At 41.4% G+C, this 14,987-nt stretch overlaps 1 protein-coding gene across 4 annotated transcripts in view; it reads left to right on the forward strand.

Annotated features, from left to right (window-relative positions):
• WWOX (WW domain containing oxidoreductase) overlaps positions 1 to 14,987 on the forward strand; it is a 403,146-nt gene that overhangs the window by 3,215 nt on the left and 384,944 nt on the right. For all 4 annotated transcript variants that reach the window (XM_054697013.1, XM_054697016.1, XM_054697015.1 and 1 more), the window contains exons 2-4: positions 3,663 to 3,727; positions 4,611 to 4,668; positions 6,715 to 6,893. In XM_054697013.1, coding sequence (XP_054552988.1) covers positions 3,663 to 3,727; positions 4,611 to 4,668; positions 6,715 to 6,893 — 302 coding nt within the window. The remainder of the gene's footprint in view (positions 1 to 3,662; positions 3,728 to 4,610; positions 4,669 to 6,714; positions 6,894 to 14,987) is intronic.

The following is a 14,987-nucleotide window of genomic DNA, read 5'->3' on the forward strand; positions in this document are numbered from 1 at the left end:
TCCCACCTGCCTGGTGGCGTCCTTGCAGACCTCACAGGTGCACGCACATCATGTGATTCTAAGGCCCACCCTGCTGGGCTCCCTGGAAGAGGCAACCACTACCTCTCAGCACAGGCCCATGGCCAAAGAGTTGACTGACCTCTCTCCCCTCCTGGCATGGTCCAGGGCAGCCCCTCTGCAGGATCCAGGAGATGGGGGTAGAGGGGATGGGAGGATAGGCTTCTGAGCAGGGGGCTGTAGTAGCCACCAGCTGGGTCTTCCTGGGTCCTCCATCCCAATCCCCTTTTCTCCTGAAACCTAGGCCTCTTGGCAGCCGGTGGGCTGTGTTCTTGCACAGCTGGGCAACAATTCTCTCATCCGCAGAGCTGGCTTTCCTCACAGTCGCTCTGGGTCTTTGAGTTAACTTCGAGTGTCTTTCTAAAAAAAATACCCTTGACAAGCATGCTTGAAAGTTATGTCTGCGTAATGTGATGTGAATGTAACTTTGATCCGTTTGGTTTAAATTAAAATCACTGTTAATTATCTCTCCAAATGACAGAAAGCTTACTGAAAGCAAAGAAGGAAAAAAAAAGGAATAAAGTAAAGTTCTGTTTAAGGGAGAGTAAGATAACACTTTGGGGATGTGGGTTGTAATTTTCTGTCCATTAAAAAGTCATCTGTGGTTACCATGAGAAAGAATATAATATAAAAGTATTTAAAATAATACTTTTCTATGAAAGGTGCGATTCCTAGTTCTCCATACACATTAACTCACCTAGCCCTCTGCAGGCCCAAGAAGTAGTGCTGTCACTGGTGGGGAAACTGAGGCACAGGAAGGTTCAGCACATGGTGGGTGACTGGAGAGCTAGGAAGCCTGGCGCCAGGCTCGAGATTCTCCCCAGGAAACCACACCCCACAGGGGTACTGTGCACATCTGGAGCCACATCCAGGGTCACGGGTATGGGATGTGGAGTAGTGGCACCTGTGGGTGGAGATCAGAGATGCTGCTGATCCCCCTGCAATGCACAGGGCACCTTGCAGTGCACAGGACAGTCCCAGCAAGAACAAGCTGACCCCACTCCTCTGTAAGGAAGGCTGGGGAAGAAACCCTGGCTGAGGCATTATCTGCCAAAGTTAAGAACCTGGGGTATTTTATTTACTTAAAGGTCTCAGGATAGAAAAGCAACCTTTCTGAGTGAGCTTTACTCACTCACATTTATCTGCTATACATTTTTACACTTGCGTGCCCACCACAAGTCAGGCTCAGGCTGGGTGTCCAAGGGTCTGCTCGATGCAGGCCTGTATGCTGCTTACTCACCCCCACACCTGCTGTTAGTGGCCTTTGTTTCCAGCAGCGAGGGGCCCATAGATACAGTGTTCCCTGTGGGCTGAACCATAGGGCTACTCGTGTGGTGGGCTGTGCCATCAAAGTTTGTGTAATTGTGTTCCTGGACATTCGCATAGCGACAGTCACCTAATGACACATTTCTCAGAATGTCTCCCTGTCAGTAAGTGACTCACGGCTGTATTGTCAGCATCCACTCACAGGGGCCACTTTGTGGATTTTTTTTTTTTTCAAGATTTATTTATTTATTTATTTATTCACTGGGTACAGTCAGAAATGCGGGAGGATGAGAGAACTCACCAGGGCCAGAGCAGGGAACAGAACAGGCAGACTGACGAAATACACTGCTGAGGGGAGCAGCGGGCGTGGCAGGAGAGGTCTGCGCACCATGTGGAACCCTCGCCCAGTGGCCGGGGATCGAACCGCACTTCAAAGGCTGTGAGCGGCTTTGCCGTCCAGTGCTCAACCACTGCGCCTCCGGGGAGGCCCACTTTGTGGATTCTTGAGGGCAGAAGTTGTTGGAACTCAGCTTCCACCTCATTTCATCTGCGCCTGTAGGTTGAAAACTACTTAGCTTCAGGGAAGGAAAATGTAATCCCTTCTGGGAACTTTCTTGAAGAAGTGCAAGGCATACAGAGTAGAGCAGGAGGGTGACTGTCTGCAAGCAGAAGCAGGGGTGTGGAAAGGTGCAGGCTGCCCTTACCAGGGAGTCAGCGCCCTCAGCATGTGGGAATGCATGGGCTTGTATGGGTTTCTCTTAGTCATGAGTCACTGAGAGTTAATGTCCCTTTGGCTCAGTGGTTTAGCTGTTCACTAGTCAAGGTCACAGGTTTGTGTCTACCTTTCTACTTGTGTTGTGAAGTGAATGTAGGTGTTGTAAGGTGAATGAGATAGGGCACTCGGGTCTCCTGCTTCCCCAGTACAGTGACCCTGCACTGGCCACTGATTGCTTGCAAACAGACCAGAAGCCAGCAGTTGAAAAGACTGTTGCTTGTGACTTGCAAGATTTTATGAGCAATTCATGCCCCCTGGACTTACTCTCTTTAAAATAACGGATAGGGAAGGGATATTCAGATTTTACAATCTAGATGTGAATGATTAAAAATTATTCTCTATTTTGGCTTGAATAACTGAACTTTTATGAAATCCAGATGACCTCTGAAAATGTCTACCTGTTTGTTTCCCTGGTGAAGTAATTTACTGTTTTATTCTGTCACGTGTTGACAGGTGTGCCTAGTCTGTTATTGGCTCACTATTTTCATTATAACTTTGTGTGCTCTTCTGAGATAAAAAGCTAATGTTGGCAGAGAAATCAGATTAGTTTATATATTTGGCTTGAAATAAGAGTACTTTTGAGGGTTTTCTATATGTTAGGAAGTGTGTTAAATCTTTTATAAACAGTACCCTAACCACATTTCCAAGGTCTCACCAGGATTATTTCCAATTGAAAGATGAGGAAATCGAGGCTCTGAAGTTTGTAAGTTGATCAGCGGTACAAAACTGGTGATCTAGGCGCCTATCTTATTATATTTTTGCTTACTTTTGAAAGCAAGTAGCAATCAATGCTTAAAAAGCACATTGAGGGCCTCCTTGGTGGCCTACGGGTTAAGTTTCAGTGCTATCACTTCTATGGCGCTATCACTTTTATGAAATTCAATCCCTGGCCAGGGAGCCATCCCACATATGGCACAGCAGACCTTTCCTGTCCCGCCCACTGCTCCCCTTAGCAGTGTATTTTAGTAAAATCTGCCTGTTCTGCTCCCCACTCTGTCTCTGGTGAATCCTTTCAACCCCCCCCACCCCATCCGGTACCTCAAGCCTGGACCCCACAGTTCTTCTATGCAAAAATAAACAAAATTAAAAGAAAAAAAACACACTGAGATATATTTGTGGAAAGAAACATTTAAGAAGAGTAATATTATAGCTCAATGATATTGAATACCAGCATTATAAATTAGACTGACATTTGTTAATCTCTCCTGGAATAAAACTAAAACAAGCATAAGGAAAAATACCTCTCTAGTTATCTTGACTGAGTCAGTAAGCTTCCTAAACTTGATCCACAGCTGGGGTCCTTTTCCCCTCCCACTGTCCTCCTCCTGCTGATGGAGGCGAGCTTCTGGGAGATTCCACAGATTGCTTCTCCTTTCATCCTGGGGAATGTGACCTCAAGCAAGTGGTAACATTTATGTTCTGAGTATTTTTTCCTGAATGTTTAACTTTGCCAATCTTGAAAGAGTATCATTTGAAAGAGGAAACATTTAATGCCATTCATTCATTTTTAGAAGTGTAACTTTTACTAATTATTACTTTGTGTTTTTTTTTTTTTTTTAAACAGTCACACTGAGGAAAAGACCCAGTGGGAACATCCGAAAACTGGAAAAAGAAAACGAATAGCAGGAGGTTTGTATGCTGTTGTCACATAACAAAGACCTTTGCACTTAAAGTATTAACTGCGACAGTGTCACGGGTGGCTGGGAGCAGGTAGAGCTGTTCTTCTGGGAAGACTATAATGGGAAGCTATCAAGGAACTGGAGTTGTACTCGGAGGCGCTCATGGGATTAGCAGAAAGTGACATGGTCTTTGGGAAGAGTGATGAGGATGGTTTCTTACTGGCCTTAGGAAAAAGGACTATTGAAATAGCAGGGGCCTATGACTCTGTTTTAGGTTTTCCTGTGGTCGTTCTGTTTGTGAAATTGTTGGTTCTACCAGGGAATGCAATATACGAGTGGGTGATGAATTCCATTAAGCCGTGACTTGTAGATGCTTCTGAGTGAGTGTGTGATTGACAGAGTAGACCTGCACATAAGAAGCTCCCTGTCCTCAAGAGGTTTAGGATCTAGTTGTGAAGACAACACAGATGTGTGGGAAAAAGAGAAACTACTCTATCATATTGTGGAAGAGGCACCACAAGCCATCATGTAGATGATCTTGGTGCCTGCTCTACCTATAGATGTGTCCTCTGAGGCATTCAAGGGAGGCATTCATTGGAGCCATCAGTGTGGTTCTTGGTGAAAGCAGGAAATAGATGGAACCTTTAGGAAGGAGCAGGAAGAAGCAGGTTTTTTTCCAAGCAAGAGGCAGAAGAAATGCGGAGTAGGGTTGGGACGAGGGCCTCTGCACTTGGCATAGTGGGGTGATGTGACTGGAGGGCAGCAACACGATGGCTGTGGGATGGGGGGATACACAGTATGAGCTGTCAGGGCATAGTGCCTTCCTGACCTAGGGACTTCAGCCCGTGCCACCCCTGCCTCATGTGAACCTGCCTATCTCTCTTGTGTTTCAGATTTACCATATGGATGGGAACAAGAAACTGATGAGAACGGACAAGTATTTTTTGTCGAGTAAGTATGTACATGGAAACTCTTCTTGATCATTTCTTTCTGCCTTTTAACAGGAATTTTTATTATAAAAGTAGTATGCATTGACTACTGAAAAATATGATGTAGTGTATAACTGTAATATTACCAGCAGAAATAACTACTTTTTTAATTAATATTTTATTTTATATAATTCTTACATCATTTTTCATTTTTCCACAATGTATGCAGTTTCATTTTGGTTATATTCCCCATACAATTGCACACCCCTTAATTTTGACCCTAATCCTTCCTCTCCCTGCCCACCCGCCCTGTAGTGTGTCTCTGGTTTATAGCTGCTTGTTGATTTTGATTTTTACTTTGTATTAATTAGTCTTTTTCCCAGTCCCTTATTTAGGTTTTCTAAATTCCTGCTATGAGTGAGTCCATCCGGTATTTTTCTTTTTCTTTCTGGCTTATTTTGCTGAGCATGATCCCTTCTAGCTCCATCCATGTTGCTGCAAACTGCATGTGTTTATCTTTTTTGATTGTTGAGTAATACAGGAATAACTACTTTTAAATTCCAGCCTGTTTTCTGTACACATCCCTTCTTTAAAAAGTACAGAATGTACTGTGTAAACTGCAGAGTAACCTGTTTTTTCCACATATTATCTGGTGAGCATTTTTTTCTCATGTCTTTGCATTTTCCACGAAATGTTGTTTAATAACTGTGGAGTATTTTGTAGAGATAGACTATAATTTATGAAATGTCCTATTTGGCACCTGTAATTATAAATAACACTTTGAGCATTCTTGTTTGTATAACTCTCTTTAGAATAAACTCCAATAATTAACAACCACGGTAGCCACCTTTGTGGCACGTAGCAGGAGCCAGGCATGTCTGGACTCACCTTACACCCATGCGTTGGCTGAGGTGCCACCTGGGTGGGTCCCCTCGCCTTTCCCAGCCTATTAGATGGAGCACTGATGAATTGTTTAGCCTCAGCTCTCCAGGGGGAAAGCTCTGATTTGTTTCTATGGTGAGAATACTTTCTCGTAGCCTGCCCTCTCTTTCAAGCTTCTAGGATTAAGTCACTGGGGAGTTGGAAGAGATGCACCCTTGGGGCTCTTGCATTCTCATGCAGGCTGGCCCCACTCCCCCTGTCAACTGTGCATGGCAGTGAAGTGCAGCTGCTCACTTGTGTGAAACTGACAGTGTCGTAGTGTAGCACTTCTTCAATAAAAAAGATCCTCTTCCTGCTGCATTGTATGTAGTTAAAGTGAAAGTTGGACTGTCTTTGGGTCTTAGTATTTATGTGGTGATGAGTATAGATTTTAAGTTATATATAATTTTACACATATACCTATTGCAATGCATTTTAAATGATAAACTGTCATCTCTCTCCTGAGAAATAGTTTTTAAGATAGTTTGAGGTCTTTATCTCAAATCCCAAGAAAACATTTGAAATGCAAAATTAAATTCTGTTACATAAGGAGTAACATTAATCTGTATGGCCTGAGATATTTTATTATTATTTCTACAGGATTCAGCTCACCTTCAAATAAAAATTAGAGTGATTGTAGGAGGTATGAGCACAGTTCTGAAAGAAAAATCATTAGGATTTTGGTAGTTAGCCTTTTATTGAGAAGACTTTTATCATTTGAGTTTTCTGCTTCTCTACCAGTCTTCTTATGCCCTTGCACAGAGCTGAGAGACTGGGTTGAAATCTCCTGGATACAGTGACTGTCAGATCTTATAGCCACATTTACACAATTAACAGAAAAGAAAAAGAACCAGCATTTCTCTTTTTTTGAGTGCCAAAGAAATAAGACACTGTTTATTGTATGTGCCAGCATATTTTTAGGAAATTCTGGAGGAAATGATTCCATGACTCTCTCTCCAGGCAGGAATGTAATCCTTCTAGAGGCCAAAAGATGTAATAAGTCGACCCCCCATTCTTTCAAGGGTTAAGAGTAAACCTTTTTAGTATTTGAAAAATGGGGCTTGCCTAGTCTAAACAATGAGTTCATCTTATATTTTTAAATTTCTATGTTCCGTGTGGGTTAATTGCTTTCTCCTTTTCCTTGTAGCCATATAAATAAAAGAACTACCTATTTGGACCCAAGATTGGCATTTACTGTGGATGATAACCCTACAAAGCCCACCACCAGACAGAGATACGACGGCAGCACCACCGCCATGGAAATACTCCAGGGCCGGGATTTCTCTGGCAAAGTGGTGGTAGTTACTGGAGCTAATTCAGGAATAGGTAGGCCATTAACTCACAGTTGCTATTATTACTATTATTTTTTTTTTGTCACTGCTATAATGAAATCCACTTAAATCTAACTATAATAAAATTTTATATAGTGATTGTTTAATTTAAAAGAGTATTTACAGCCTTTGCTGCTATCGTTTCATTAAAATACTGGCCTCTTTAAGTCCCAGTGTTATGGAAGGCTGCATATGGGCCGACCTTGAATTTCCTGAAAGCTGAACACTCAGCAAAAGGTTGTGGCTATTTTGGTATTCAAGGATTAGAAACAACAGGCTCTGTCTAAGAGTTTCTGACCTGGGCTGTGTGGTGTACGGACATATTCCAATTACCTAGGTTATTCAAGCTAAAATTGATTGGTGATGGAATATTGGGAGCAACAGCACACCATGACTTTGGAACAAAGGATACTGCAGGTTTCCCTTGGTCCCTGAGAATATCATTTTCCTTTGGGAACAGGATCTTATTTCTTTTTAAAGTTGGAATATTATCCTTGTCTTAACTTCTAAATTAACCCTCTTTATCGCCAGTGTTTACTGACAGGCGGTGGCCGCCGTGAGGTAGGTGGCTCTGGAGGGGGCTCTTCCTCTGGCATCAAGGTGTGTTAAAAGTAGCAGCAAAGCTGTTCTTTGTGCAGTAGTTCTCCAAATGATTCTCTTTTTTATTTTGGTCCATTTATGTCAATATCTGCATCAGTAAGAACCAACTGCTTTGAGTAAGGATATACACCTTCAGAATAATTTATAGCTGTAGAAAATGGGGTTGCCTGTGGTGGTTTGTCCAGCTCTCTCTGTTTCTTTGAACCCTCACTGCCCACATGACGCACCCTTTCCCCCGTGGGCAGTCTCTTTGATAAGCTGTTTCTTCCTTTCATAAGCTGTGCATCAGCTCCACTCTCCTGTCTCTCTTTCTTAGTTTTTAGTGACCACTTCTTGAACCTCCAGAATTACTCCCCAGCATAATTAGGCCAGCAAAGCAGGAGAACATGTTCTTGGAGGACCTGTTATTGTATGGGGCAGACTCTTAAAATCTAAGAAGCAAATGGATTTTTTTTTTTTTGTAAATTAAAAAGCATTTATTTAAAATCAGCCATCAGACCTCATCCTGGGCCTCTGTTATATTCAGTTCTGTTTTCTGAATGTCTGCAACAGGTTAAACTTCAAGTAGCTGTGTCTGATGTCAAAATGGCTGTCTTGTCAGTCATCTATGAAACAGTATGCTGGGTTGATTATACTGACCACTTTGATGTGAGGGTGTGGACCAACACAGTGTAGATAATTCAGGAAAAATAAAGACTTAAGGATTTTAAGTAAAATATCTCTATTTATTTAGTGCTCAGTTAACCAGAAAATTAACTAGAAGACCTCTTTCCCTTAATCTTCCGGCTAGATTGTTTTTCCTTTAATGGGAAGATATGTGACTGCTGATCATTTTCTGTGGAAGTGTTCAAACCTTGCTGTGTCTGACACGAGCTACCAGTCCTCTGGATATGACTGGTGCTGTGTCAAAAATTTGCAGTGACAGACTGGGGATATTTTATGTTGGGACTAGTGGAGTTGGTTCAGAATACACACAGAGCTGTGTTTAGTTGGATATGTAACCATGACTGAAAAGGAGGAGATTCTGAAGCATTGAGAATAATACCTTGTTGATCAGAATGGAGCGCACATTTCTTTGGGGAAAGCCCCAGACCCTCTGCTTCTTCAGGCGCCTGCATCCCCTCCTGGACTTGTCCTTCCCCGTCCTATTCCATTTTGTGGACTTTGTAAGTAGGTATCGGGTATCTGGTTGGATGTTGTGGCAGACTGTAAAGCTGATGATGCAAGGGATGTTGGCAAAGGTCTCAGGGAGAGCAGCTCTTATGCAGATGGCCCCAATACTCCCCCGGCCCTGCTTTCCTCCAAAATTGCCTTTAGCACCACCACCTTACCTCTGTTCCCTTATCCACTCTTGAGAAGCATAGGCCAGGTGAGTGCTGAATAGTCCTATTCTTAGTTTTTTGAAATAATATCCTATGGAAAATTCCAGGCAGTCAAATCCTTGCAAATAACTTTGACTCTGCAGCTGTGGTATCAGGAAGAGAGAAAAGTGGTTAAGATAGGCTTGTCATCAGGACTCAGTTAGCTTTTATATCCGGCCTGGCTGCCTTAGAAAGTGTCCTTGCTCAAGTAGGCTGTGGCTTCTAGATAAAGTCCCTCCTTCTATTCAATTGTGAAACATGCCAATTTAGAAATTGCTCTCACCTCCTTATTTCTGCCCATTTCAAATGCAGTGACTGAATGTGGAACGAATCGGGCATCTTCATTCCCAGTACTTCTGGACTCTCATGAGTTGTCTTCTCTCACAGCATTCCTGGTGTGGGCATTCCCTCCAGGGTGCCTATTTTCTTTGTAGTCATGGTGTAGTCTCTAGCCTGCCGAATGTCTGTTCTCTTTGAAGCAGAGTGGGTTGGAATAAAACATATCAGTATTTATTTCAGAACATGATGGCTTCAAAACTATAAACATAGGTCACTGAATGTGCTATAGAAGACTGGTTTATAAATCTGGAATTTCCAGCGATTTTTTAAAAATTCCCCACAAGGTACTGCTTTCTTGGACAGGCCTTTGGTTTGACGCAGTCTGTTGTGGATGGAGGTGGTGCTGAGCCTCCGGGTTGTTCTAGAGCACTGCCCCTCTGAAGTGAGCTCCAAGCAGATTTTGTCTTGTACTCTCCCTCCCTATGCGTGAGCCAGAGAGAGATTTTGAATTTTCCTTATTTGATGTTACTGAAACAGGTGGAGGGAGTCCTACTTCATTTAGCTGAAAAAGATCAGGATGCAGTCACCATAATTTTCTGAGTCTGGTGACCACACCTGAGGGGAGAAATCCTATATTGTAAAAAAATGTACAGGGATGTTAAGAAAAAAAAAAAAGATCAGGGTGATTCTGAAAGGTAGAGGAAAGATTCTGAGAAGTATTCTGTCAGAATAAAGCATTGTGTCTTATGAAATCATTGTTTCTGCTCTTGACATTTGTTGCCAGGTAGCACTGTCACCTAGTTTAGGGGCAAGCTGTCGATCTTGGGCTAACTCTGACCTGCTGCATGACTTTGTGAGTCAGGTTTTACAGGAATACAGCCACGGCCATTTCCCCACATTCCCATTTAGTCTGTGGCTGTTTCTGCCATACCAGTAGAGTCGAGTCGAGTCATTGCTGCCTAGACCATATACCTACAAATCCTGAAATCTTTCCTGTCTAGTCCTCTATGCCTCTACTGCTAACCCCTGCAGTAGATGATTTAATCCCTTTCAAAGTGAGATCACCCCACCATTCTCTAAATTAGTCACCATTCACATCTAATTTAGACAAATTGGAGCCCCATGAAGGTTGTGGGCACACATCATACAGTTTCACCAGTGCCTGCTCCCCTTGCCTCACATCTATCCCGACAGCCCCTTGATAGGCAGCTGCAGAGCTTAGGATGTTACATCCTCAGAAACTAACACTCTTCTCTCCTTGACCTTTGTTTGACCAGCGTTCTGAATCTGAAGAACTTTGTAGATTGAGAGCGGTAACTTGTGGACCTCTCTCTGTGGAAATCAGCTCCTCAGTATCCAGGGGGAAGTCATCTGTCCATCCAAAGCTTCTACTAACAGCCCGAGAGACCTGGAACCCACAGTCCTGACCGCTAACCAGTAGACACAAGGGAGGAGTTTGTTTCTGTTGGTGCTGAGCAGTAAGGGGCAGGCATTTTTACAGACATGTTGGGAGTTAGTGACTCGATGGCGCTGATTTGGTTAAAAAAAAAAAAAGAAAAAAGAATGGAAATAGCTTCAACCTGGTGATCATTAATTACAAACCGTACTGGAAGTCTGGGGAAAGGGAGTTCTTTCGGCTAGGCAATTTCCCACTGTGGAAGATCCCCTATTCGCATTTCCAGACTCAGCCTGATGCTTGAGTTAATTTGGCTCCCCGTGAGAAGCGTTCAGTACGAAATGTGATGCTGCCATGTACTCATGGAGGCAGGTTGCTTCTCAGGCTCCTTCCTAATTGCCTGATGCCTCCATGTGGGGTGCTGCCTCCTCGGGTCACTTCTCCTTGTAGGGGGATGTTTGTCGGAACTGAGGCAGATTGTTGCAGTGAGCAGGAGGATTTATCATGTGGGGTTGAAGGAGTGAGTCCAGGTGTTATTACACATCCACTTTAAAACTATTAAGTATGAGCAAATTAGATATTTTTGGTCTTTATTCATTGGTAATAATGATAAAACCCCCTTCTTCTCATCTTAAACAACTAGTGGTTAAAATCTGATTTTAAAATCCTTTCCAGAGTTTAGACAGGATGAGAAGTTGCTTTCTAATTTTGAACCTTCATAACACTGGACTGCCTTAATGTGATTTTTAAATCCAGAATAATCTGGTCTGCTTTTGATTTTTGAGCCAGACAACCCATTAACAAGAAAAAAAACTAAGTTTTCCTTGAACAGCTGAAGTGGGCCACCTTAGTAAATACCAGTGAAAATGTAGTTTAGGACTGGCACTTCAATTTTTGGTTGATATTTATGCTATATAATCACCTCCCTAGAGTTTATTATGGAGATTCTAATGTATGTGTACACACACACAATACACACTCTTAAATATTAGCATTTATAAATTTTAAGATACAAAAAATACATGTTCAAGTTGCCTAAATCACCCCTATATTTGTCCCCCTTGAATCAAAATGAAAGTATCTGGTTTCCATGTAGGAATCCCAAAATGTTGTTACTATAGTGTAATTTTGAAATTCATTGCTACAGCTTAAGAAACCCATATTTATAAGTTTGGGATGTTCTTTCTAAATTATATGTTGAAAGTACAGAATGAAGTGTAGTTGCCATATCCTTTTACCCTATAAAGCATCACCATGATGAAAGATTATCTGGTATAAATTCTATCATTTCTGTAATAATACAAGAAAATTGCTTTTCTTCATCTAGCAGTATATTCATTCATTCATTCTTAAGATTTTAGATCTGCGTTTTGCAATTGAGCCAGACAAACTTCTCTTACATTGCTCAGTTCTTTACTTTCTTTCTCAGACTTAGAGTTACTAAGTTTTGCACTCTAGTCTAAACCAAGCCATTGACTGTTTTCAGTTATTCCAAAAGATCCCACGTATTCAAGGCCACAAGCTAACTGACACTCAATTTCTTGGTTAAATCTTACTCATATGGGATCATCACACTTGGCCTCTGGAAATGGCAGATTACAATTTCCTCTCTGATAAGGCTTACCTAGTGGAATCTTGGCATTTATCTTCTGTTTAAGAACCGGATGCTCAGGAAGTAGAGGAAAAATTTCTGGGATGATTGAAATTACCCTTCGGGAACTTAAACTCACATTTTATGTTAAAAACATTGTGGCTGTTTCTCCTTTATGCTAAAATATACCATATATCAAACGTAAAATGATTCTGAAATTATTTTGTTCTGAGAAACTACTGAGATTGTTGACAATACTGGGAAAAGTCCTTGAATAGCATTCCATGAAAAGTGAGAATTAGGACCTTATGACTAAAACAACCATTTTACACTTAAGTAACCTTTAAGCATTGAATATACACAGAAGCTACATGATCAGAGTATTTGAGAAGCTACATATCTCTTAAAGGAAGTGACGATTAGCAATAGTTTAACTGAGTCTCATCTCAAAATTTGGCAATCACATAAAAGCTTACTAAAATTGTAAACAGATATACAAATAATAGACACCTGATCCAGTTAAACATTTTTGTCATGTGAACTTAGCCGATTGCACACTTGCACATAGATTTAGACACTCACTGTTCGAGTGGCACCGTAACAATGAGCATCTTGCAAACCTTCTCTCAGTGAGAAAATGGTTCAAAGTCATTCTTGGAGGAGAGTATTTAAAAATAGGATTTCTATTCCCGTTGGGATTACCAGTGTTTTATAAGGTTTTGAAATTTGGAAATTATTTTACTTAATACCCACTTTAAATGACTTGATCTCTGCTTCTGCATAAGACAATGACCTGTTAAGAATTCTGCAAGGAAGGGTCCGTATATTCAATGCAAATGAACCTACAGAAAAATGTTTTCATATGTTTATATTTTTTGTCCACTGGAGGGCTCTGTTGCCCTTTCATACAGACACACAAAAGCACTAGCATCTCAATATAGTTTTCTTCCTTTCAGCCACTTTTGCTTTCATTTCTGCTAAATAATGCCTTTTACTTTTCTAACATATCTTTTAGGTCTTGTACTTCGTGGTGAGAGAGTTCAAACTAAAGACTGTTACTAGTGTCATGTTTGTTTTTCTTTCTTTCCCTTTTACTTTTTAAATTTTTTTTGTTGTTGTTGTATGAAATGCCAAGGATGAAGAGATCCATTTCACAAAAAGGGCCATTGTATCCAGGGAGTAGCCTGCCCTGCCAAATCACACAAGGGCGTGTGTTTTCATGGCATTATTGGTTTTGAGTGTGCTGGCCTATCAATAATGTGATTTTTTTCCCCCCTAAGTGGAAATTGTAACATTTAAATATTAATGTCTTCTGTTTAAGGTTCATTTAGAATGCCTTGGTGATCTGATATTTTTGTTCTAAGAACATAGAGTTTCCCTGCCCCTGCCACTCCAGCTTTACCCAGTATTATATAATTTATTGTAATGAGGTTGGTTTTTTAATGATATGTTCTTATACTAGAAGAAAATGTGTCCTTTTGGGCTTAACATAGATCTCTTAAATAATGGAGACCATATTAAACCAGATATTTAATTGGAAGCAAATAGCCAGTACTCTGCATACTAGGGCTTAGAGAGGGTAGTTTTTATTTTGGCTCTGTAACTACAGTTTGAGGCAACACATTAACCACATGCTTCAGCTCTCACGTGGAAATTTGGCCCAGAAAAGAAAACACTTTTGGCTTTATCAAACTGCTTATTTTCAAGTTTTAAATGGGGGCCAAACGAACACACTGTTACATACTTTTATTTATATTATTCTTTTAGCAACTTTTTCCTTTTAAAAATAGAAGCACGAAAGCATTGTAAATATACTTGTAACAGTGCAAAACCCTTTCACCAGAGTAAAGATATTTTGGTCATTTGTATACAGATGTGTGCATTGTTCATCAAATAAAAATTGTTAAAACCAGATGGCTACTCTGGGAATTATTACAGACTTTATAATAATAAAGATGCGCTGGCTGTTGAAACCTCCTCGACTGTGGCGTATTTAGTGTGATGCTCTGCCTCCACTCTGCCTCGCACTTTCCGCCGCATGTACACACACTCTTCAAACTCGAATTCTCACCCTTTCCAGAATAACTACCAGGTTTCAGCAGGAGGAACTTCTTGTGAAGATCTCTTAAATAAAGTCTCTAATAGATTGTCCAAAAAGCAAATCCTAAAAGCTGGAGTTTCTTACCTAGGTTGATTATCTTTCTCTGGCTTAATGAGTGACACTGTGGGTTAGGAAGCGCCAGTCTTTATCTGCACAAGCCTAACTAAATGAGGTGAATAGAAAGTGTTTTCCTGTTTAATGAGTTGGGTGACATGGTTTGAATCTTATTGTTTCAAATTTCGGAGTTATTTACCAGGCTGTTCTGCTTGGTTTTCTGGATCCTTCTTGTTAAAAGCCATATTCAGATGGATATTTCTGAAGGAAATCAGTGTTTCCTCACTAAATTCATGAGAAGAGCTCTAAGATTGTATGCATGTGCAAGTGAGAGCAAGGGTGGGGAAGGAGGAGTTGAGAGAGAGAGCGAGAGAAAGGTGGCGGAAGAAAGGGTGACTAGCAAGCTGGATGGAAACAGGCCTTTCACATGAATCCATTATCTCATATAAAGAGAAACAAAATCAGAATCTAGGTGCCACCTTCCAGGTCTGAGGAATACCCACTCCCGAGCCAGTTCTTTCCACGCAGCTCACCCAGTCTGCCTAAGCTCAACACACTTATAAAAGCACGCCTGCTCTGTGCCAGGCTGTGTGCTGGACCGAGGCAGTGGAGCCTCTGAAGATCCCTTACCAAATTCTCCTGTGGTGCTATGACTGGAAAGTAGGTGTTGGGAAAACAACTATGGGGCAGTGGGAACTAGCATTTGT

Source organism: Talpa occidentalis, unplaced genomic scaffold (assembly GCF_014898055.3).
Source record: "Talpa occidentalis isolate TD23 unplaced genomic scaffold, MPIMG_talOcc4v2.1 talOcc4.17, whole genome shotgun sequence".
NCBI lineage: Eukaryota > Metazoa > Chordata > Mammalia > Eulipotyphla > Talpidae > Talpa > Talpa occidentalis.